The 23754-nt window shown below is 39.5% G+C and overlaps 2 protein-coding genes across 11 annotated transcripts in view; both read left to right on the top strand.

Moving 5' to 3' along the window:
* arvcfb (ARVCF delta catenin family member b) overlaps positions 1-15519 on the top strand; it is a 270673-nt gene extending 255154 nt beyond the window's left edge. For 8 of the 9 annotated variants that reach the window (XM_032578548.1, XM_032578551.1, XM_032578546.1 and 5 more), the window contains 7 exons: positions 1767-1917; positions 2078-2270; positions 4212-4323; positions 5102-5189; positions 7509-7600; positions 9741-9854; positions 12698-15519. In XM_032578548.1, coding sequence (XP_032434439.1) covers positions 1767-1917; positions 2078-2270; positions 4212-4323; positions 5102-5189; positions 7509-7600; positions 9741-9842 — 738 coding nt within the window. In that variant the 3' untranslated portion in view covers positions 9843-9854; positions 12698-15519. The remainder of the gene's footprint in view (positions 1-1766; positions 1918-2077; positions 2271-4211; positions 4324-5101; positions 5190-7508; positions 7601-9740; positions 9855-12697) is intronic. The other variant, XM_032578552.1, reaches the window with a different exon arrangement.
* A 1069-nt stretch (positions 15520-16588) lies between these two features.
* The window catches only part of txnrd2.2 (thioredoxin reductase 2, tandem duplicate 2), a 31242-nt gene continuing 24076 nt past the window's right edge, over positions 16589-23754 (top strand). Inside the window, exons 1-8 of one of the 2 annotated variants that reach the window (XM_032578555.1) lie at positions 16589-16704; positions 17836-17901; positions 17975-18031; positions 18109-18253; positions 18665-18739; positions 20210-20288; positions 21093-21155; positions 21773-21843. In XM_032578555.1, the coding sequence (XP_032434446.1) occupies positions 16629-16704; positions 17836-17901; positions 17975-18031; positions 18109-18253; positions 18665-18739; positions 20210-20288; positions 21093-21155; positions 21773-21843 (632 nt within the window). In that variant the 5' untranslated portion in view covers positions 16589-16628. Of the gene's footprint in view, positions 16705-17835; positions 17902-17946; positions 18032-18108; positions 18254-18664; positions 18740-20209; positions 20289-21092; positions 21156-21772; positions 21844-23754 lie in introns of those variants that run through there. The other variant, XM_032578556.1, reaches the window with a different exon arrangement.

Raw genomic sequence — 23754 nt, forward strand, 5'->3', positions numbered from 1 at the left:
TCAAAATTTGCCAAGCTGTATTACGTATATTTAAATTACCGTAACGTTATTTGTACACAGGTAGAGAAGAAGCACGGAGACTGTTTAGCCAATCAGGACGCAGAACACAATGCACAGTGGGGGGAAAAAAAACTGCATAAAAAAATCTGCAAACCAGCGAGGCCGTGAAAGGTGAACCGCGTTATAACGAGGCTTCACTGTATTGATGCTTTCAAGAACTTAAAAGAACTGAACTTTTTTTTTTTGAAATCTTGACATAAACAACGTGCAGGAACTTTGGATTTTTGTGAAGTTTTTATCAAAGTGGAAAAATTAAATTGTACTTATTGCCCACTAAAGCTAATTGTAGTGAAATTAACTAGTTTTGCACCAGGCGTAGGTGATATGAAGTTAAAGTTTTATCACAATATTTGTGGTACTGTTGTGATGATGATTAAAGTAACGATTAAAAAACTATTTACTACTTCTCTCTAAGGTAACTGTATGGCTGTGACTGCATTGCAAAGCAATAATAGCCCCACAAACACAAATACTGCTCCTGAGAAACACACCCATTTATAGTGCGCTTCTTTAACACAACAGCCACAAACGAGTGTGATTTGTATCACTAACCTTCACACAGTATTTAATCATTTTTTTCAAATTTATTGATATTCATCCATACTATCATTGAACAAACTGTGGATAAAATACTAAAACTAACAATCCCAACAATATGAACAGTTTTGGTTGAGGTTATTGCTAAGTGGAATTTATAGTGACAACAATAAATCAAAATTCTTACCAGGATTATCATAACAAATTTATCATGATAAATAATAAACCATACAGTCCTATTTTGCAGGCCCAGTCCATGAAAAGGAAAACATAAAAAAAACGGTGCAATCTACCTCAGGACCTCCCATCTGGTTGAAGTGACGCGATTAGAAAACAGCCGTAGCCCACACTCACTCTTCTCATCCAGCGCAGGGCTTTCTGCGCTGGATGAGAAGAGTGGCTCTCCAGCAGCAGTCAGGTTAGTCACTCCAATCAGAGCGGTTGTGGAGCCGCTGAGACAGAGGCTGCAGTAAATTATCAGCGTGGAAAGGCTGGCTGTCAAACGTTACGCTAAGCACCTCAGGCGAGTGCGGTCACCTGCGCGCCTCAGCAGACAGGTCGCACTCAGCCCGCCGGGGTGTCAGCGCCAGCGTGAATCTTTTCAGCAGATTTTAACTTTAAGTTCCTGTGGAATGTGCTCAGATTTGAGTTAATTCAGTATTGACTTGCAGTTAAGGTTAAAGTTGGCTTCCTGTTGAATTAACCACAATAATAGCTGTTTTTTTTTTTCTTCTTCGCCATAGCAGGTTGGAGTCTCTGACACATTGTTGTTAACAAACACATCCTGACCCTCGAGAGAATATCAGAGATTTTCAACCACACTCATTCCCTGATTTTTTAATTTTTTTTCCCCTTCCTTTTCCCTCACGTTTTCCACAGCTCACTACTGCCACCTGGTGGCTCAGGCGTTCCCATTCTCTGCCTAATTGCATCTCTTGGGGTAGCAAAGACCCCTTTTATGTCAGAGTTAATGTTTCATGCTACAAAAAACAAGAAGAAGTAAAATCCAGTGATGTTTAAATTCAGACAAATTAAAGCGCGTGTTCGTTCAGAGCCCCGCTGTGTGACGAGTTGAGCAGAAGGAGAAGCCAAACTGGCAGCTGCAGAGTGAGTGATGTGCTGTGTTTGTGTGTGAGAACGCTAAAGATTACTCCCCCAATGTCTTCCAGTGGTCCAACTACATCCGAGCCACAGTGCGGAAGGAGAAAGGTCTCCCCATCCTGGTGGAGCTGCTGCGCTCCGACTCTGACAAGGTGGTCCGAGCTGTGGCCATCGCTCTACGCAACCTTTCCATCGACCGGCGCAACAAGGATCTGATAGGTATGGAGGATTTGTTGTGTCAGGTGCATTGAGACCGTATGGGCGTATTCTCCTTAATGTCAAGATTGAAAGACTACGCTGGACACACCTTAAGATTTAATCATGTTTTGGAATTAATTCGACTTCACTGTTTCGCTTCAAAAACCCCTTCACCTCACAGGAAATTACGCTATGCGGGACCTCGTCAGCAACCTGCCCAGCGGCCAGCAGCGACCAGCCAAGAACCTGGAGGAGGACACCGTGGTCGCCATCCTCAATACGATTCACGAGATTGTGACGGACAGCTCGGAAAACGCTCGCTCCCTCATCCAGGCCCAGGCCATCGAGAAGCTGGTCGCCATCAACAGGACCAGGTGAAGATTTACGAAATACTAAGCTGGGAACCGATCAGCACAAAGCAGTGGAGAAGTGTAAGAACATTGAAAAGTGGTATATAGCAGCTGTTTATAGGACAATACTTTGTAGAAGTACTTCTACAAAAGGCTAGCAATTGTGCCTCAAAGTGTATTTGGCTTTATATAGATATATACAGAGACAAAGAATTTGTTATATACGAAATGGCTTAGTCTTAATCACTCATTCTTATTCCATAGTTTCTTAGTTTGATTTAAGTCTGGACTGTGGGATCGTTCTAACACATTAATGTGGCTCAAGATGCTGTTTTATGTTTGAATAACTTTGGTTATAGCCTAACTCCTTTTAGCATGACTTGCACACATCGATGGCCTTTCCCATCATTCCATCAGATCATTTCTTTGACGTGAAAATTAACCCCCAGTGGGCCAAGACAAGAGTCTTTGTCCTCCATCGCTGTTGTTTGCAGATGTCGCTTTTGCGTCAGATTTACAAACGTACCAGAAACATGCCAAAGGTTCCGCTTGGAACTTTCCTATGTTGGGGGGGAAAAAAGGTTTAAATTGCATAAAATGTTTTGACATGTTAAAGCCTGTGGGATTAATTATCAAATGAATGTGTTAAAGTGCCAACCCTAACTTTATTGTGTTGGTGTAGATGGAGCTCAATGCACTTTTCTCACTTTTTTATTTCTGTAAAAAAAAATGTCAAAACCAGGAATTGTTTTTTGTCCACTTCATAATTATCCACTGATATGCGTGACCAAATGTAAGAGTACAAATTCTTACCTAGTATTTGTTGTCAAGTTTCTAGTGCAAATAGCAGTTGAAAATAAGACAAAACCAACTTAAAAGTAACTTTTAAGAAAAATATAGGAGTTTATTTTTAGCCAATAACCCCTTAATAATGATGAAAAATTACTAGCTCCACTGGCAGATGTTTTCACTTATGGCATGGGAAAAATGTCTTGCTACAAGTGGAACTAGTACTGTTTCTTTTAATCCATATTAAAGTATTATTGGCTTAAAACAGCCTTCTGTATCTTGCAAAACAATTCCTTGAAAGTTATTTTTGTCTTATTTCAAGTGCACCAAGATATTTACACTAGAAACCGGACGTGAATACTTGAAAAGATTTGATGTGTTTGTATTGTGCAAGGCACTAACAATCACACTGAACCAGACTCTCAGAGAGTGTGTTTATTTAAGCCAATCATGTATTAGTTTGTGATTAAAAGAGACGTCATACGCGTGATAATTCTAGTCAGGCATTGAAAACTGGTTGCATCATGAGCTTCTCATTAGCATTCATGGAGTATAACATAACGTATCTCTAATAGTAAGACTTTGCCTTTCACACTGTGAATAGTGTGAGCCTGCACACATTTCTACCTACCACAAATGATTTAATAGGCTTTTACCTCTGGAGGCAATGTTCTCGGCGGTGGAGCTTTGAATCTGCAGATTTCAGGCTGGTTCTAAACACTTAGAGGACTGACCTACCCCACGATACCTTCTTCTTTTACCAGCCCTGTTCAAAGACCTAATATTGTGTTAGGACGTATTGATCGTATTGGCAGCTGCTAACCACCGCGAATACACATTGTTCTGTCACGGAACAAAAAAGCCTGAGTTTCTGTTCGGCCTCCTGAGGTTAGCTTTCTTTGATGCGAGCCACCCTCCAAGCCACTTTTTAATTAATACCGGTGGCTCAGAGGTAACTAATGAAAGGAAACGTGCCCTCATCTGGTTATGAATTAAAAACAAAGGCAGAGCCTGAAGCCAGGCGTGGAGGCAGAGCCTTTTGAATAAAGAGATTGATCGCAGCCACACAGATCCATCACAGCAACTGTCACCGTCAGGGGAGGGGGAGTTTCGATTGGCTTTCTTGCTCTTGTAAATTCCTCATTTATCCACCGCTTTTATTTGTCGTGCCCTCAGCCAATCGGCTCGCGAAACAAAGGCAGCGTCGCACGTCCTGCAGACGGTGTGGAGCTACAAGGAGCTGAGGAACGCTTTGACTAAGGACGGTTGGAACAAGAGCCACTTCCAGGTACCCAACTTTACTTTAGCGCAAGTTTTACTTCCCGCTCTGCACTGGAAGAAATTTAGCGATTAAGTAGCAAAACTTAATCTAACATGGGTTAACGTGAATTTATATACATATACATTATACATCATTCAGTACTTCAATGACATATATATTTATGACAGAAAATAGAGTTGCCCTACTTTTCAAATCAGTCAAAATATATGTGGGCAATGGATACTTAAAAACAGAAAGAAAAAAATATGTACTTCTTAGATAGCAGTAGTGGTTTTGAATCTAAAAGAAATGAAGAGATCACATGGTGTACGTCCCTAACCTTTAAATTGCAAATGGACTGAACTTAAAGAGCTTTATATGATTTATACTTGCACACAGTAAAAGTAGATGGAAGTGACTTTTATCAGCAAAGTTCTTAGCTTGGATCCAGCAAATCAGTAGGCAAAAAACTTTAAACTTCCAGTGTTTTATCTGCCAGTCACTGATCAGAGCCGATCTGGGGAAATCAAACTGGGATTGTGATCTGTGACTGACTCTGATGGATCTCTAACGCTCGGCATTAATGGAGTTGGCTGTCACTATCCTTGATGCCAAGACCTGATTGCAATCTTAGCAGCCAAGATCCTAAACCTAAAGAGTTATTTAGAAGAACATTAAATTTTTAGCACTTTACATGCTTTCGTCAATTTATAGAATAATTACTAGTACGTCCTCCAAAGCTAAAATCTGCATAAATTTGTTTAAAAAGCAGCGTGACATTGCTTGCTTCGTCTCTTTTACTCAGCCCACTGTGACGGCCACACCTAAAGCCACCAAGAACGGCAAACCAGGTTATGATGACACCACTCTGCCACTGATGGAGAAGAACCAAGGTCTGTCTGCGTGTGTGTGTGTAGTTGTCTGGCTATCCTATTTTGGATAATTTCTGGCATATTTACTAACCTTCTGAAGACCGACGAACATTATGGGGACCAATATCACGTTTTGGTACTGTGGACGATCTTGTTCAGATTTAGGGGTCAGAGGTTTGGGTTAAAAGGTAAGGTGGAAATGAGGTTTTGGTTAAGGTTGGGGATAGGTATAGACTAGTATTGGTTGGGGTGGGGTTACGTGTAAAAGCAATTACTAAAATGAATGGAAGTCAATACAAAGTCTTTATATGGGTAGAAATACAAACTTGTGTGTGGGGGGGAAAGGTGGCTTCAGGTTGGTTTTAGTGGAAAGAATTGGAAATGTTCTCCAGAAGAATGTACGTAAATTTTAAGGCCAAAACTGGACTTTTCTTTCAGCTATTATCAGAAAATCTTATTCGCTCTCCAAAAAAAATAGTTTGTGCTTAACCACAATTACAAATTCAATCACATAGTAAAACGGTATTTTTAAGAAAGATTAAAAAAGTCTTGTAAGAATCGTGTTTTAAATCTGTGCTATGCTGAATATTGTAGGAGCCAAAATGCTATGGGAGTAATTTACTTTAGCTCAGTTAGCAGGCAGCCCTGGCTGTAAATAAAAAAAACAAAACATCTTTTTGACTGAAATGCCAGTAGCAAAGCAACAGATTACCATCCCACATTTTGGCAGCTTGCTGTTTTTCTCTTTGCATTAATTCGGTGACATTCGTCTCTTCACACTCTCCGTTTGCATTCTTTGGTTTGTGGCCAAACATCATCACCCTGGAAAGCTCCAGCATTTTGCCTCTGCTGCTCTGTTTGTTTACATCTTTGCTCCAAATGGCACGTATTGTTTTCAGGCACCGTTTGTCTGAGAGGTGTCACATCACCATGTACATTGTGCAACTGGTGATAAGACACTTTTAGAGAAGCTGGGTGTAGGTAAGAGCCAGGTTATATGGTAGCCGTCAGACAAAAAGGGAACTATCTTTCTACTAATTTTTCTCCAGCATCCGATATTTCCGGTATCGATTCGTTGTCCGATACTTGATACTGCAGTACTTTTAAGTCCTCAAGAACAACACGCTTTGATGAGTTTAGGAAAGGAATCTGTTTGTTGTGTTTTACATATGTTGCAGTCACAGTTGGAAAAAGTTTTGGGAAATCTGCCACAGTATTACGATATCTTTCTTTATTACAGTTCTACGAAAAATAGTCCTCCTGTTTCATAAACTTTGTGTTTTGCATGGAATGTGATAAAACTTAACGAGTGTTTCAGCTGTGCTCTCCCACACACATCTAGCATTTCAGGACTCCAAAGTAAGCCATATGACAGACAGGGTGGGGAGATGCATTAACCAAAACAGTCTCTCTTTCATCATAAACATCTTTGTTTTTTAACTGTCTTTAGCATCTGATTATAGCAATCGGTTAGCTAGTACGAGGACAACAGCAGTCTCTGTGTATTCCTTTAGAAAATACAACTCCTTACCTTCACTCTGTGACTACCTAAAGGTTGCTAACATTTCTGAATCTGCATGTTCCATAACAAACAGAGGTTACTTTGTTTAGTGTTCTTAACTGCTGAAACTATTGCGCTCCGTTGCTTTAACCCTTAATGAACTACAGACACGTCTTGGTATGTTGCATAAAACACAATTTCTCATTAAATCGTCTCGAACGTCTATGTTCTTCCTCTGTTGTAAGCACTTCACTAATCCTTAAAAAATATGCAACTTTGAGTCCTCTATGCTCAGTAACGACTTCCAGATGGAAGTCCTCCGTGGTTAGTACATCCATTTTGTGGCACCTGGTTTTGTCGTGTTAGCGGATCATAAAAAAGATCAGATTTTTCGCCATTCCGACTTTGGTCCCTGGTGAGGGCTGATAAAGCTGAAAGGCATCCGACTCAAGTCAACAGGTGATTCCTCAATCTGTCTCTAGAAATGGATTTTCCATAAACAACCGGTGTGCACTCTGTTAGTAAAAATGTAAAAATGACTGGTGTAAAACAATTTGACAAACTATTGACTAGAATGCCAAAATCCAGCTATGGAAAATTGATTAGAATTTGACCCGAAATAGCCCGAGTGTTTTCCGAACACAGACATACCATCCATTTTGTGTTCAGGGTCTATTACCTCAAACTGTGAGTGCGGACGCATGTGTAATCTTCTTGTTTATGTTGGAAAACCTTTCCAGTAAGTACAGGAAAAAGCTTTGTCTCTGTGTCTTGGAAATCTTTAAACAAATGACACCAATCAGAGGAATGAGCTGACCACGGTTCTCTGATCTCATCAGACGGCTACTCCACCATTGACCAGAGGGACAAGGACTGCAAATACAAAACAGATGACGGGTCGGCGGACCTGACAGAACGGGAACCATTAAAGGTACGCACAAGCCTCCTCTCATCTCCAACAATGATGTCACGTGGAAATATCATTCCTTGTCCTCTGCCCGTGTGTCTCTCCCGTCTTTCTGCGGTGGTCCTCATTAGAAGCTCTTAATTCTATCGACTCTTCAAACAGGCTGGAAAGTCGTCATCCTCGGTTAACGTTGCTCAGCGCTGCGGACGCCCTCAGATCTTTGAGACACCAGTTAATTGCCCGTAAGCTTTTGGAGTCCATAAAGCAATTAATCTGGGGCTGATTAAAAGAACCGCCAACAAGCACGCTTTCCTGGAGACGAGCCTTGTTACAGAAATGAGCGCGCCGGCGAACTGTTGAGAGGTCGTCTGCTGATTATGCAGCCGGAGCTTGTTTATTGTCGGGCAGAGCGAGAAGATTATGGCCGCGGAGGACGGCCGACATGTCGGATGACTTTCAAGCACTTTTTGGCTGTTTAGTTTTCATCTAGTTAAGTGTGTGATGGATGAGATTGGCCTTGTGGGAAAATGAAAAGTCTGCCTGCATCAGTTCATCTTCATACATAAATTAAGGTTCCTATATTTACTTCTGAGGGAGGGTTTTAGGTCATTCTGAGTCATATTAGAAGTTAGTTGCACGTGTTTACTAAAAAAATAAGATATATATAGTCTAGTGACAGCTTATTGATATTAATTTATATGTTTTTTGAGGTTTAGAAAGAAAGTGCATCCTTTTCCATTCTGCCTGACCTCAGATGACTTATCTGACATTGGCTCTGCTGCAAGACTATTTACTTCCACCACAGCGGTCTTTGGATTTGATTATTAGTAAGATGTGATGTTTACATAGATTGTTCAAAACCTCACTGCAACATATCAAGCTGCGTCTGTCTTCTCACGGACTCCGAGACTAGAGTGGTGAGAAACTAGAGGCTTCTTCAGCAAAAAAAAAACCCCAGTGATTTCACAGGTGCATACTTTACTGAAACTCAACTGAGAGCTAAAAATAGCCTTAAAGCAAAACGAATGGTAGTGCAGTTGCCCCAGAACTGTGAGTTTTTATATGAGGGTGAAAAACTGTGAAAACATTGGTGTATGGGTCGAGAACGGATTATAAATAAAAACGACTAAGAAGTCAAAAGCAGTAGCTCACCTACAGAGGAGAGCAGAGAGAAGTTGGCTGGCAGCGAGGGTGTAAATAACTGAGGGTCTCACTGGCTCTCCAGTTGTCCTATTGATCTTTTGCAACTATGTCACCTAATCAATCTTAGGTTTTAATGATGCATTCAAACTGATTGCAGGATGGAATGATTGTACAACCAATATCTGTGGTAATGTCCAATAATCCACACAGGATCAAGCTTGTTCACAAAAGCTTCTAAATACTGGAATATGTGCACTTTAGTTTGTGCTTTAATGCTCCTTTTCAAATAGTCACCAAAGAAATCAGGCATTTTTGTAGACATACAACAAGCGTCTGGCATAACTCTGCCATGTTTGACATCTTGTCTTATGAAAAATAATAGATTGGATTGAAACTGGTTGGTTTTATGGCCCAGACCAGACTTTTAATAAATATATCCGCCTGCTTTATCAATTCTAATAGCAGTTTTGATGTGTGGTGGGCGGGGAGCTCCTTAGCATGATACCCACACTGCCATGCTCAACAGTTGGTGTAGTGGTGAGCTTCACCTTGACTCCTGCAAACATTCTCCTTGTTATTGTGTCCAAACAGCTCCATCTGCATCACTGACTATGTATATATAGTCAGTATATATAGACATATTTTGTTTTACAGTTAGTAGGAAACTATATTCCTCCAAAAGCTTAAACCAGTTTCTCCAAGATGTTGCAAAGTTTTTTTTGTGATTGCTGTGGCGTAAAATTTCTTTACATAGAAGCAATTTGTTCTTTGACTTGATCCTCTGCCTGCTTTGAATTCAGCTTCTATCTGTTTTGTATGTTTTGTTTTGCCGTTTTCTGATTTCTTCTTTCCACAGCTCTTCTTGTGGCAGGAAACTAACTCTGGCTTCTCTTATCCTTGGATGCGGTGCATGTCTGTTTTTAAGCCTTTATATAAAATGTACTGACCTCTTTGTTTTCCTGTTTTTTTTTGTTTTTTTTTGCTTTTTGTTTTTCCTAACTCCTCCTCCCCGTGGCGACAGAATGACACAAATAGGAAACACTATATCAGGAGTAACAGGCCTGCAGTCAGTCTGGTGGACGCTTGTGATGTTAAACCTCAGCCTGTTGACTCCTGGGTGTAAAGTGCATGCATGGTAGGTCCCTGAAAAATCAAAAATACAAACTAAAGCATTACGCTGCATCTTCTAGATTTGATCCATTTTCATCCTACCTAGTTCATCATTTTATCCCTTTTTCCTCCTTCCTCACCTCTCACTGCACCATGTAGAAAATTTTACTTTGGTCCTTGATCAGCTAGCCTGGACATACTTCTGTACTGCTCACAGAAACAAACTCCAGATCAGCTGAAACTCAACTTTTATGAGACCCATTAAGCAACAACAATCCCTGAACCAGTTCAAAATGATCAGATCCAGTGACATAAAAAGGCTAAACAGCTGGTTCTGTTCTGGAGACTACTCTGGAACATCTGCAGATTATTGTGCAGAGAAGGAGTCTTGAGGAAAAAAAATCAAGAAAATGCGTGTAGACAAAGCTGAGCATCCTAGACAACAATAGTACTTGCGTTTCTATTCACCTAAAAATTGCACAAATTGGAATTTCGAAAATACATTTGCTTAATGGGAAGCCCTGCAATTTTGAAAAAACATTATTCAATAAAAGGTTTTTGCACTAACATGAGGTGGTTTTTCGGCAAAATCAAAAATAGTTTATTTGGGAAAACTGCAACGGAAACTCTTTTTTTCGCATCACATGAGTCGTGATCAGCAATCGGATGTTACTACTGGGGGAAAAGACGAAGAAGACAACAGGAAATGGTGCAAGGATGATGCAGCAGCATGTTTCTTTTAATGACTTACTGTGTGAACAAACTTGCAGTTAAATTTACGTGTAATTTTTTAAATTGCATTTGTTATTTAATGGATCTCCTCAATTGCGAAATTGTGTTTATTATAACGTTCTTAGGCGTAAGAGTTTATTCTCATCTATAATACTATGAGAATAACTTTATTCTGAGGATTTTACGACTTATCCAAATTTATTTTATTTGTATCGCCCAAATATCTTATAAGCTAGCGTTATTTGAAAACAGAAAAAGTCAAACAGACGCTAAATTTGTCCGACCAAGTGTGGCTTTTGAGATGACATCCTCGTCCAATCGAGTCGCGGTTCGGTCTGTTCATCCAATCAGATGCGGTCCTTGAGTAGCGCCTTGTTTTTTTGTCTCTCGCCAAATCAGGTGTGGCTCTCTAGAAACATCGACTTCTTCTTGTCCTCCATTCCAAAACTCGCAGGGCAATACGACCAACATTCAATTTGTAAATACGCCAGCAGACCTCTCTTCTCCGTTTCACTCGCGGAGCATTGACAGAGTTTGGTCTCTGTCTACAATTGGACTCCGCCTCCCTCATTGAAGTGTACTCCCACCCCGCGCCCCGACGGCCTCTGCTGGAGCCGGCGATAGATAGAGGGGAGTCATTCTTCTTCTGTCTGTAGAGATCCTCCAGGGGACTCAGGTGGCCCTTAATGAAAGCCTCCTGGGAGAACCATCCAGACATGTGCAGGAAGCCCTGCCTGTCTGCAAAAAAAAAAAGAAAAGAAAAGAAAAATCAACGTGGTGCAAAATGAGTTTCTCAAGGTTGCCAGCTGATCAGGGGTTGACCTCTGCTTTTCTCGTTTCATCAGCAGCATGCCTCTCCTCCTGCCTCCTCATCCTGATGTCCGTCTTCTTGTCAGCTGTCATTCATTCAGTTCTTTGTTCCCATACATTGTGCTGTCATAGTAGCTCACACAGTAAAGTCATTTGTTTTATTTTGTGTATATTTTGTTCCTCTTCTTTGGAAAAAAAAAAAAGAAAGGTAAGTTGTGTTCTCACAGGATTTCATCCAGAACATGAAGCATCTGTTCGTCCATCTTTGGCTATCATCTGCACTGCCGAGGCCGAATCAATAACAGGGATGACTTTTAAAGGGCATATATCAACATTTCATTGATAATGGGGCTTTCATTTTGCTCTAGTTACATTAATTTCAATGAGTGAAATAGAGAACAGTTTTGAGGGGGGAAATGGGAAACGATGTCAGCGGAGAATCTGGTTGAAAGTCGCGACAAGTTGATGATGTGATCAGTTCTGGAGTTGGATATAGAAATTCAAAATCCAAAATGGGAGCTCGCATTTTATTTTTGATCTCAGTTGAAACACTCAACAGTTTTAAAAGCTGTCAGTTATGTTGTATTCAGTTTCACTGTTCAACAATATGAAAGCAAGAGAAGCAAACAAATATTGAACATAAAGCCAATGTAGATTTTTCTTTTTGGTTGACGTCTCTTTACTGAAATTGAAAGCTGGGTATAATCATAAATTTATTTGTACATGAACTCCGTGCTCCTATTCTTTCCCACGAATATCTCCGTCACCAGGTTGTAAAACTGTCCTCGTTCAGCCTTATTTTTTAAAATTCAAAATAATCGTAACAGAGATGATCGACAAACTGGAACAATCCTATTCCGACTGTATTTTTAGCATTTTCCTGATTGCTTACAGTTTTTAATTCATAGAAGAATAGCAACTGTTGTCACTGCGCATTTATGGCTCATCAGAAAGACTAAATATGTCACACAAGGTAACTAAATATATTAGACAGACTGGGCAGTCTGGAGAATGGAGAATCTTTTGGGAAAATAATAGAGCTCTCTCCTTTTTTTTGTAATACATCACATCCATTCAACATATTCCAATTAATAAAATCAATTTTTTTTGTCAAGAAAACAGTCTCAAGTGCTCACTGCAACACAAAATATGATGATATCTGCCCTTTAAGTAATCTGAGTTACTGTTGCATATATGCGTTATTATTCACACAATTTAAATGGAGCGACCTGGATTTTTTTTTTTGAACGAAACTCTCATTTTCTTGTTCTTTCCCATCTGCCGGGATTGTTCTAATATTTGTTTTCCTTTCTCCGTGTGCTTCAGGCTTAAGACAGCAATAGCGCGACATCCCCGGCTACAAGAGGATCTCTCATATCACTACTGCCATTTCACAGGAGCTCATTTTTGGAGAGGGACTTTGTACAGAGAAGAGGATTTCAAAAGAATATGGCCATAACAGAGACTACCCAGTAGCAGTCGAGTTTTCAGAAGAAGAAAAAGATATATATACACTTCCTACTTGGTCATATCTACATTCCTCGACATCATGTGAATTTTCCAGTGTGGACTCTTGCTCTGAGAGTAAATTTGATGGAGGCCGGCGAGGGCGCGACGAGAAGAGGAGGAAAGGTAAAGCGGAATAGAGGGAAAAAGAACGTGCAATGAAAGGATACGGGGAAAAGGACGCTCCTTTTTTTTTTCTTTTTGGTGTGGTTTGGGGAGTTTTGGAGAATATGGATGTTGTTTGATTTTGGCACGTCGTTGTGATCAGAGTTGGGGAAAGAGAGCAGAGAGAAACAAAAGGAGATAACCGAGCCTGAGAGGAGCCGTAGCATTGTAGAGGAAAAGAGGAAAGAGTCTGTCCTCATGAACTAAAAAAAAGAAAAAAAAATCCATCTGGGTTCACTGTGTGTTTATATATATATATATATATATATATATATATATATATATATATATATATATATATATATATATACAAAAAACGACATAAAACTGCTTTTACTTCAGTATTGTGCGTCAGGTGATCAGATTCAAACTGATTCATCAGATTCAGGTGATATATTTGTAGTCAAGAACCTGCAAGTTGGGATTTGGGGAGAGACAAGTGACATTCTGAGCAAGACTGGAGTTTCATCCTTCACACGGAAAGCTCAAACGGTTCCAAAACCAAATCGGAGGAGAGTCTCTTTCGTCCTGTACGAGCTTCACGGCTTCGCTCACGCAGCCGCCATTTCTCGTGTGACACTCTCAGGTTGTGTAGCGGTGTGTTGTGTATCGAAGAGGACTCAAGGCATTATGTTTATAAATGGATTTGTGTTTCTGAGGAGAAGCAGACTGTAAAAAAAAACAAAAAAAAAAAAACAATAATGAGGATTCGTCTAAAATCATTTATGTTGGATTTTATATAAATGTATATTAGAGTCAGACAACAACAAAAAAACAGGAAAAATTGTGATTTAAAAAAAAAAAAATCAGATTTCTTACCTGTATATTAATATCACCTTGTTTGGAAAGCACATTTCATTTGATGAAGGCTCACTGTTTGTAATCGAAAAATAACTCTCTTGCATAACTTAAAGATGTGTCAAAGCATCGCCGAGCCACACCGGCGTTCACCTATTTATATTTTGTATTTGTGGGAAAAGGGTCACAGGAAGGAAAATGAATCTGGATCCGTGTTCTGTGGCAGCTCCTGTGTCTTCAAAACAGGAACAAGAGATGATTTTTAATTTTTAGAAAAAGTACATATATATATATATATCTTCCTCATGCGTTTGTACGTGATTCGATTGCCACCAACTCACCTAATCTGCTGCATCTTTAAGGAAATGATCCAGTTGTGAGCATGAAGATGTTTGTATTCTATTCTTTTCTTTTCCAAGTGCCAGTTCTTCTTTTCTTCGTGGAGTCGTTTGGGTGTTACTTAATCCGCTCGTGCAGGAAGATGGCTGGAGACGAGAAGGACAGCGCTGTAAATTAAAGATGGGGTCTTATAGTATATATATATTTTTTTTACAGTCGAGTTGCAGAATCGTCGTTGCCATTGCAGAGAAATCGAACCCCGTCTGGTTTTCATGCGTGTCTCACTCAAGGCGAACGGCATGTGCCTGCGTTCAAGTCCGAGTTGATTTTTGATTCCTTTTCTTTTTCTTTTTTTTTTTTGTTTGTGACGTATGTGACTTTGTAAAGCTTGCATATTCTACAGTGTTTACAAAGGTGTACGTTGTGGTAAAGAAAAAAAAAAAAATCAATGGAGTTTTAAAAAAGCATCGTTCCTGTATGTTAAAACCCAGACTTCTAGAAGGAAAAAAAAAAATGTCGTCATGGCCCGAACAACCCCTCCTGTGTGTCGTCAGACGTGCGTGCTTTCATCGGACGAAGTCCCACGTCGACCGTCTCCTCCTTCTCGAATGCACTACCACAACCAAAGGATCGGGAGTTGTGCTCATCGTTTCTGAAGTAATAAAGGGCTCTCGGTTGTGTGAATGTGCAGCCCGCCCCCAACAGTTGTACATTCGCAGAACGCAGAGCCACGCGTCTGTGCCGTTAAAATCCACGAACGCAAATACACACACGCGCAGAATCAAGACAAACCTACCTGTGTAGATTCAACCGATTCAAGACCGTGAAACTAAAGTAACTGAGTAGCAGATGTGTTTGTACCTATCATGTGCCTTAATCTTTTCCATGCTAGATAAAGAGAACTGTGTTTTATATAACTCCCATTCCACAAATTCCCTTTCCTTTCCCCAACCCCTAGTGTCAGACTCCTTACCCTCCCTGACCCCCGCCATTCAGCTCATCAATCCATCCATCCATCCAGACCCCTCTACCCCAACTTCCACCTCACTGTCCCCCTCCTAAGTAGTTTAGACTGTTGGCGGGTTGCTGCCTTGATTTACATTGTAATATAAACTTTTAATGAGGTAGAGAGCATTTGACAAATGGGTTTGATTTCCTAGAGAAGTAAAGCCGTCGGAGCTTTCGTAGCGAGCAGGAGCGATGCCACAGAGACAGAATGTAATATGTTAATTTTACTAATACCCAGAGGCAAATATTACGCTTGTTAAACATAATGGAAAAATACTGGTTTGTAGAGTATAAATTTGGTGTGTTTTCAATAAATCATGCCTGGAAATTAAGGGTTGTCTGGTTTTGTGTCTCGTTTGCTTACAGTCCAAGCCAATCTCCCTGCACTTTAAAGGGCCAGCGTTGTGTAAAATCGACTTTTTAGATATATGGTGTTATTCCTTCATCAAAAACAAACCTGTTGTGCTGCCTTCATTCTTTCATCCATGTTTGAGAAATCCCTTAATCTACCATGGCAACGATTCAGCTGTGCAAAACACTTGAGTGAACCTAGCGCCACCTTCGAGACAGTTTCCAAGCCTCCCCAGATCTGCCCAACAGAGCCGCCCTCCTCCCATGACTCCCCCACTCAGCTCCTTCAAACTAGCCAGCAGCAGTTAGCAAACACCTGGTGGAACTGCGTATCTGCTGAGCTTGTTATATGAGCTGCTTCCCAGTGCAATGCTAGTAAAAACCTTAAAGGGTTAACAGAGGAGCTGTCCCTGCCACCAAGTGAGCAACTCCACAACAAAAAAAGTACATCAGACCTTTATGGAAGAGCGGCAAGAAGAAAGACACACTTAGTCCGGTTTGCAGTTTGTCCAAAGCGATGTAGAGGGCACCACAGACACAGACAAAGGTGTTTTAGTAAGATGAGAGCACAATCCTAAAAACACCAACATAATACTAAGATAATATACTAATATATTATCTTAGTATTCCTTTAATTGTTTTAAACTATTATAATGTATTGAGTTCTGCTCCAGGGTAAGGGATTTTAAAGATACCATCCACCTACTACACTGTTTAAAATAAAAAATATTCAGCAAACACCAGGAAAACATACATTGTTGTCGACTAAACTAACACGGCCCAGATTAGTTTAGTCAGATATTTGAAAAAAATATATTTTGTGTATATTTTATTCAAATTTTGTGCTTTATCCATAGGACCTGTTTTGTCCCTCTTCTCAAGAATCACTGTAATACATTTACGTACAACATAGAATTGTTGTATTCATTTATGTATAAATAATGAATGACTATTATTATTATTATTATTATTATTGAGAGACTGTTATACAATGAGATCTTAAACCTTTTTAATTTAATTTTAGAGTAATTTATTCCAGGCAATTCTGTAGACGCCTATATCCGGTCCGGGGTCCTTCTATAATAACATCATGGCTGCCCTCTGCACAGTCAGACACCGGTGGAAAAGGTTGAAATGTCTGCAGGTTTTCACCAGAAACCTTACAGGTAATGAAAGCGCTATTTAAATAGAAGTTCTCGTTTACAACAATTATGTTGTAAACGTATGTTGTCTATGTTTACGTACGGACTCTAGCATCGCAAAATCCTTCGGGAGCTTAATGTAACTTCGCCTGCCTTTACGTAATAACCTTTTTAGAACTAATATTTCTAAAATAGTCTTTTTAAAAAAAACAGTTTTCCTAAGAGACTAACATGCTTAGTGCGTTAGATTCGTGCAAACGTTACATTACTTTACCGCCTGTCTGTATGCAAACCAGTGACATTCTTATTAGCATATTTATTGTCATTACCTTTATGATTGGGTTATTCTTTTGGACTGCTAAAACTTAAAAAATACTTCAGGTTTGGTGTCTGAGATTGTGGTCATATTTAATAGTGATATCGTGCGTTCTGAACTCTTAGAGCTTGTCCATTCATTTCGTTCATGTTGCATTTTATTTGTGTTTTTTGTATAGACCAACTTAAAGTGATGCACATCTGTGAAGTTGAAGAAAAGGAACCTATGCTTCTTTTAGAAAAATGCCTCCACAGTTCTTTCTTGCTTATCTTACGAAAAAGCAAACCGAAAAATTTAGCAATTATTAACGTACAAACAAGCCTTGTAAATAACCCCAAAGTATAAAGCTAACCAAGACCAAATGTAATCAAAATACAAAGTAATAAAAATAAAGAATAAATAGCTATAACAGTTATATTATTGTGAGATAAATGTCATATTATGATTTGCCTTTATTTTAAGAATCGCTACACATTATCTAAATGCCTAGATAGAGTCCTTGTGTTAGTCAGATGCTTACATTTCACAGGCTTACCTATGCAGTTGTCATTTTTATATGATGTTGATTGAAACGTGACGTAATGTTTACTAAATAGAGAGTAAATGTGGCTCAGTGCATGCACACACCACACTTTCCAAACTTTTCACCTCAATTGGGATAGAAGTGATAAGTAAGAAGCACATGTGATTTTTTTCTTCCACCTTCGTTTCATGTTTTATTTGTGCTGGCTTGTGGCATAAAGTTCCATTCAAATGTATTGATGCTTGCAGATGTAGCATGAGAAAAATGTGAAGAAGGTTCCCGTTTCTGGTAGTTATCATTCATTATCATCTGACAGGGAGCTATGACTATGACTTGGTGGTTGTTGGTGGAGGCTCTGGAGGCCTGGCCTGCTCCAAAGAAGGTAAACTGTTGAGCACATTTTCTGAGGTATTCAATCATTTGTCAGATTTCTGTATAAATCTGTAAATCCACAGCGGCACAGCTGGGACAGAAAGTCGCCGTTTTAGATTATGTTGAACCGTCTGCTAAAGGTAAAATAAATTCTACGCCATTCCCCCCAATATGGAGGGTTTGTTCTCTAAAATGCAGCCAATGCTTCTCCAAACAGGAACAAAATGGGGTCTTGGTGGGACGTGTGTTAACGTTGGCTGCATTCCTAAGAAGCTCATGCATCAGGCCGCTCTCCTTGGTACTGCAGTCAAAGATGCGAAGAAGTACGGCTGGCAGATGCCAGAGACACTCCGCCATGACTGGTGAGCTGAGTCTAGTAAATATGTGGAAGTGTTTTTTGTCTTGAATGATTTTTGTGCCAACCGTTCCCAGTTTTGTTTTTTTTCCCCATTACTTCTGTCCAACTAATAGATGTTCACCAGGATAATTCACAATCTATAAGGTGTTTTATTCACTGGGATCAGGACTGTTGGAGCACGATTCCTAAATATCCTTCACTGTTGTGTTTAGCTAATGGCACCATCTGGTGGTGTAAGTGGGGAAAAACACCACTGCAGCATAACGTTAGTCTACTATAATTTTTTTGTCTTCTTTTCATCTCAAATTTTCTTTTTTTGTTGAATGGAAATTCAACGTAACATATTGTTTTATTATGTTACTGAGCCCAGTTGAAGATGTGTTTGATGTAAAGTGATGTTTTCACCTTTTTCCAGGGCCACCATGGCAGAGGCAGTTCAGAATCATGTCAGATCTTTAAACTGGGGCCACAGAGTCCAGCTCCAAGACAAGTAAGTGACAACAGAGACTCTAAATTCCTTTCCAATCAACCCGTTGGCTTTTCTTTCACTGCTTAATTGAATTAGTCAGCCAACTAAAATGAAAGAGGTAATCACAGAATAAGACAACATATTTAATGTGCGAGACGAAAAGGCATGAAATAAGTCAGTTTATTGTCTCAAAATGTGAAAAACAAACACATCTGCTGTAGATTAGAGATAAAAGATGTATCTAATTGTAGTTTTAATGCAGGAGGCTGACATTTTAATTACACAGGACTACTTGGACACACTATTAAGTATAACGGATTAATATTTTGCTTTTCAACATTGGATTTGGATTGACACTTCAGTGTAATCGTGGCTGTGATGGAAAAGCAAGTGGTTAAAAGAAAAATGTTAATTGCCTCATTCAACTATATTGAAATGCTCTGTTTTCTTGGTATCATGAGCCATACTAAAGATGCACTGATCACTTTTATCCCTGATGGGTTTTTTTCGAACTGCATGTACAGATTTTAGAAGTTTCCCATTTCTCTAGTTTAGGATGAAAGTGCTGCCTTAGAAATGTTTATTTTTAGCATTTTTCCCTTGAGTGACATCACGTTGGTAGAGAAGTATTTGTAAAATAAAAACAAAAGAATTTGTGATATTTAGATACCAAAACTGTGAGATTGGACACAGATTGGAAGCTCTAAAGAAGAACATGACACTGATATAAATCCAGCTGGATGTTGACTGGATGAATCGCAGGCATGCCTTGACTTGTCAGAAATTCAGTAAATTTTTCCCATCGATTTCCGATCAAACTGGAAACAGCCCTGTTCCTTTTCCCAGCTGATTTTTTTTTTTTTTTTTTTCTTTTGGTGCATGTCTGTCATCCAGACTGACACCTCGTACCAGAACCAGAACCAAACATGGAGAAGCAGCATTCAACTTCTATGCACCACAAATCTGGACGAAACATTAAATCAAGACTAAAACCCACCTGTTTAGAGTTGTTTCTGAACCACAATTAATGGAACGTTGACCAACATTTTCAACATGTATCGATGATGTTGATGTCACGTGTTTTTCACGGACGGCGTGCTTCTCAGGAACTTCATGTTCACTTGTTGATTTCCTTTCAAGGAACTGCGATTCTGTTTCTTTTCCTTCCTTTTTTGTCATCACTTGAGCTTCTTCAAGGCTGTACATGTGTGTTTCACACACACCTGCGGGACTGCAGCCACATGCTGATGGAGTGGCTGCTGGAGGGCGAGCAGGTGGTAACCTCCTCTGTCCAATCAGATCCTGTACTTGGAATCAGCTTTATAATCCGCTTTGAAACTTCTTTTTTGTTAAAAAAAAGAAAAAAAACAAACAAAAGAAAACTGACATTTTATATAGATATTTTTTGCACGTCTTGTTAGCCTCACTTGTTCTTCTTAACTCTTCATGGTGTAATGAATTGTTAGTGATATTTTTTTGTGTGTTTTGCAGGAAAGTCAAATATCTGAACCTCAAAGGCAGTCTGCTGGACGAACACACAGTGAGAGGTCTGAGCAAAGCAGGAAAGGAGGTGGGCTGTTTTTTTTTTTTTTTTTTTCTTTTTTTTCAGATAAAAACAGGAAAAGCTAACATTAGGGATAGAACCGATTATTATTTTAGTAATAGATTATTCTATGGATTACTCTGATGATTAATCAATTCATCGGATAAAAAAAAAACCATCAGCATGTTCTCCAGAGACCAGGCTGCTCTGTGCTTTAAAAGCCTAAACTGTGTGGAAATGTGTGAACGGCACCAATCCTGCATTGGAAACCCACCGAAGGCTGCAGAAACTCACCCAGAATGTGATAGAACATTCAGCATGAGTTGAATCAAACTGTCTTCCTGAGTGAATCCTCATCTGAGTGAAGTCTTTGTTTAATATCTTTGTCTAATATCTTCTGGCTCAAGAAGATATTGATGTGATAGATTTCGCTGTTGGTGCCACATTGAGATCATTGTTTTCTTTCTATACACTTAAAGTTGTGTATATGACTAAACTCTGCATTTTTGAATTCCCAAAGTTCCTTTTAAAGAAATAAACTGCTTCACAGCAGAGCTAAGGAACTAAAAATCTCTGCCACTTTTGACCGTCGCAGCTTTTTAGCCTCTCTCTTCCTCTTAATAAAATCCTTCTTTGAAATAAAACATAAACCAGAATCCCAGGACGCTTGTCTGCCTCCCCGTCTGCATTGTTTGACCAGTTTCACAGTTTTCCCGTCGTCGCCTTCCCATACAGCGCCGTAGAGACCGCTCAGTTTTATTTGACGTTTCCTCGCCGTTTCTGAATACGAACAAAAGCTATTACCTCACATTTCCCTGTCCTTTCCTGCAGACAGTCCTGACCGCCAAGAACATTGTGATCGCCACAGGTGGACGACCAAAGTACCCAACTGAGGTAAATAAACAAAGTGTTCTGGACACTCTTCCAAAACATGTCCATGCGTCCTTAGAAAGTCTCAAATTTATGTATCTAAAATTGAGACCTTAAATAAATGTTTAAAAAAATGTGGGATGGCTTTAAATATGTTAATCACTGGCCTTAAATTTTGCTGTGACAGGACTATTAGCTCTTGTTTATTTAATGTAGTTTACTTTTTCATCAAGCCAAGATTTGAGTCGAGTGGAGACAATTTCATTGCGACTCAAGGCGGTTGAGGCTACCGCTAACCAGCTGCTAATATGCGCTTGCTAGCTGGCTAGCTTTTTTGCATGCGTCATTGGTAAGTGTAACTTTATTGCCAGTTGGTTGGACGACATTCGTCTTCACCACTGACTCACTTCTGTTGCCGGCCCACACCATTCTGTGCAAAAAAGCTTGGTACTACTACTATATAAAACATTTTAAAAAAATTATTTTGTACATTTGTCATGATACAGGTATTAAATTTCATCCATAATGGTCTTAAAAAGCCTTACGTTTGAATTGATAAAAGCTGCCATAACTGTGTTTTAGAGAGAGCTCTGTTCTTTCTCTTATATTAGTTTTATGGACAGTTTTATTTATCGTTCCAGATCCCCGGAGCTGTGGAGCACGGCATCACCAGCGACGACATCTTCTGGCTGGAGAAGTCCCCTGGGAAAACGTAAGCCTGCTTCTCTCAAGCCGCTAAAGTAGCCTTAATTTAGCGGCTTGGCTTTGGAGTGCTGAAGAAAACCCTCCATCTGACTTTGAGATTTTCGACGCTCCCTTCTACCTGACGGCGCCTTGTTGCTCGCTGACGCTGCACATCCCGCTGTCGTGCAGCGCCGTCATTCATCAGGGACGCGCGGCTTGTTTTTCTGCCTTCCTGTCAGCCTGTCTTCGCCTCATGATTCAGATTATCAGCGTGCATCCTGACCTTTACGGAACAAGCCCTTTAATCCAGCCATTTAGCCGCTGTCATCACCTGGTTAATTGGGCCTTCCCTGACGTTTCCTCTTGGCACGTCACGCGCACGGTGCCTGGTGCCTGTGGTGTACCTGGAGGTTGTTTGCAACGCGATGAGCGATAAAAGGAAATAAGCATTTTGAAATTTAAGCACTTTGTATATCTAATTTGTCCGCACCTGAGGACAAGGAAGCGCAAAACATTCTGATTGTTTTTTTTCTTTCTTTTTGAATGCAGATTTTGACCATTTTGGCAGCTTAATAACTATTCCTTTAGTTTGTTTATTTGGGAATCTTCACTAATTTAATGATGCTTTTAGTCATCAATGTTATTTAATGATCTTTCACATGTTATTATGAGTTTGTGAAATAGACCAACACAAAGTGGCAAATGATTGTGCAGAAGAAGGGAACTGATTTGTCAATTTTTGTTTTTACAAATCAAAATTTGAATGGTGGGGTACAGCTTTATATTCTGCCCGTTTTAACTCTTGTGCACCTAAATAATTTTTTTTTTTTTGTTGGAATAATCAATTCACAACTCACCTTATTGGTACAATCTGCCACTGTAATTTAGTCTCAGTATTAATCCAGCTGTTCTGTGAAGGCCTCATAGGCTCATTAGAGAATATTAGTGAACAAATCCTACAGAGGAACACGGTAGTGGCAGCCTTATGCTGTGGGGATGCATTTCTTCAGTGCAAACTGAGAAGCTGACCAGAGTAAAGCATGTAGGGCTGGAAGAGAACCAGTTAGAGGCAGGAAGACCCTAAACATGGAGTCATCGCTGAAATCAGAACAAATTTATGTGACAGAATTACCCAGTCAGCGTCTAGAACTGAGAATCTGTGGCAAGACTTGAATTTCACTGTTCACTCTCCATCTAATCTGACTTAGATTGAGTTACTTTGAGTGAAGATGACAAAAAAGAATTGGAATGCTACATTTTCATGCCTCACTTTTCAGATTTTTGTTTGCAAAATATCTTTAAATCCACGTATCATTTTAGGTCAACTTTGCGTTGGCCTGTCACAGCAACAAATGTTGCTGGACGATAAATCGTCCCAGAAGTTATCGCGATAAATGATAAAATTGTTGTTTTGAGGTGATTTTCAAGTAACATGATGGTAATGGCATAGCAACGCGAGATTTTTGAATTACTCAAAGAACAATAAACTTTAAATTCTAAACTTTATTAACGCTGGAGCCTTTTAAATATCCACAATAAATAAACAAAACAACAGAAGCGACAAATAAAATGAATTATGAAGACGGCAAACAGAATCGTCCAAGATCTAGTTGAGACCAAAACATCAGAATGAAGACTTCTGTCATTCAGTCCAGACGAATTATAAATCTTGCAAATGGAAATTATTGTTTGTTTTTAATTTATCGTGCGATTAATTGATTTATTGCTTTTTGCAGCAAACAGGTTAATGACAACTTTGGGGTTGCATGAAAATCTGATTTTAAAAAAAACAACAACATTGCCAAATTAAGCTAGCAAAACATGGGAAAAGTCAAAGAGGGGCTGAGTATTTAAAATATGATGAATTCCTAAACATCCGAGCATCACTGTAGCTTTCACTTAGTCAGGACAGTTTTGAGAGCACTTGAGCAGAGGAAGT

Source organism: Xiphophorus hellerii, chromosome 12 (genome assembly GCF_003331165.1).
Source record: "Xiphophorus hellerii strain 12219 chromosome 12, Xiphophorus_hellerii-4.1, whole genome shotgun sequence".
NCBI lineage: Eukaryota > Metazoa > Chordata > Actinopteri > Cyprinodontiformes > Poeciliidae > Xiphophorus > Xiphophorus hellerii.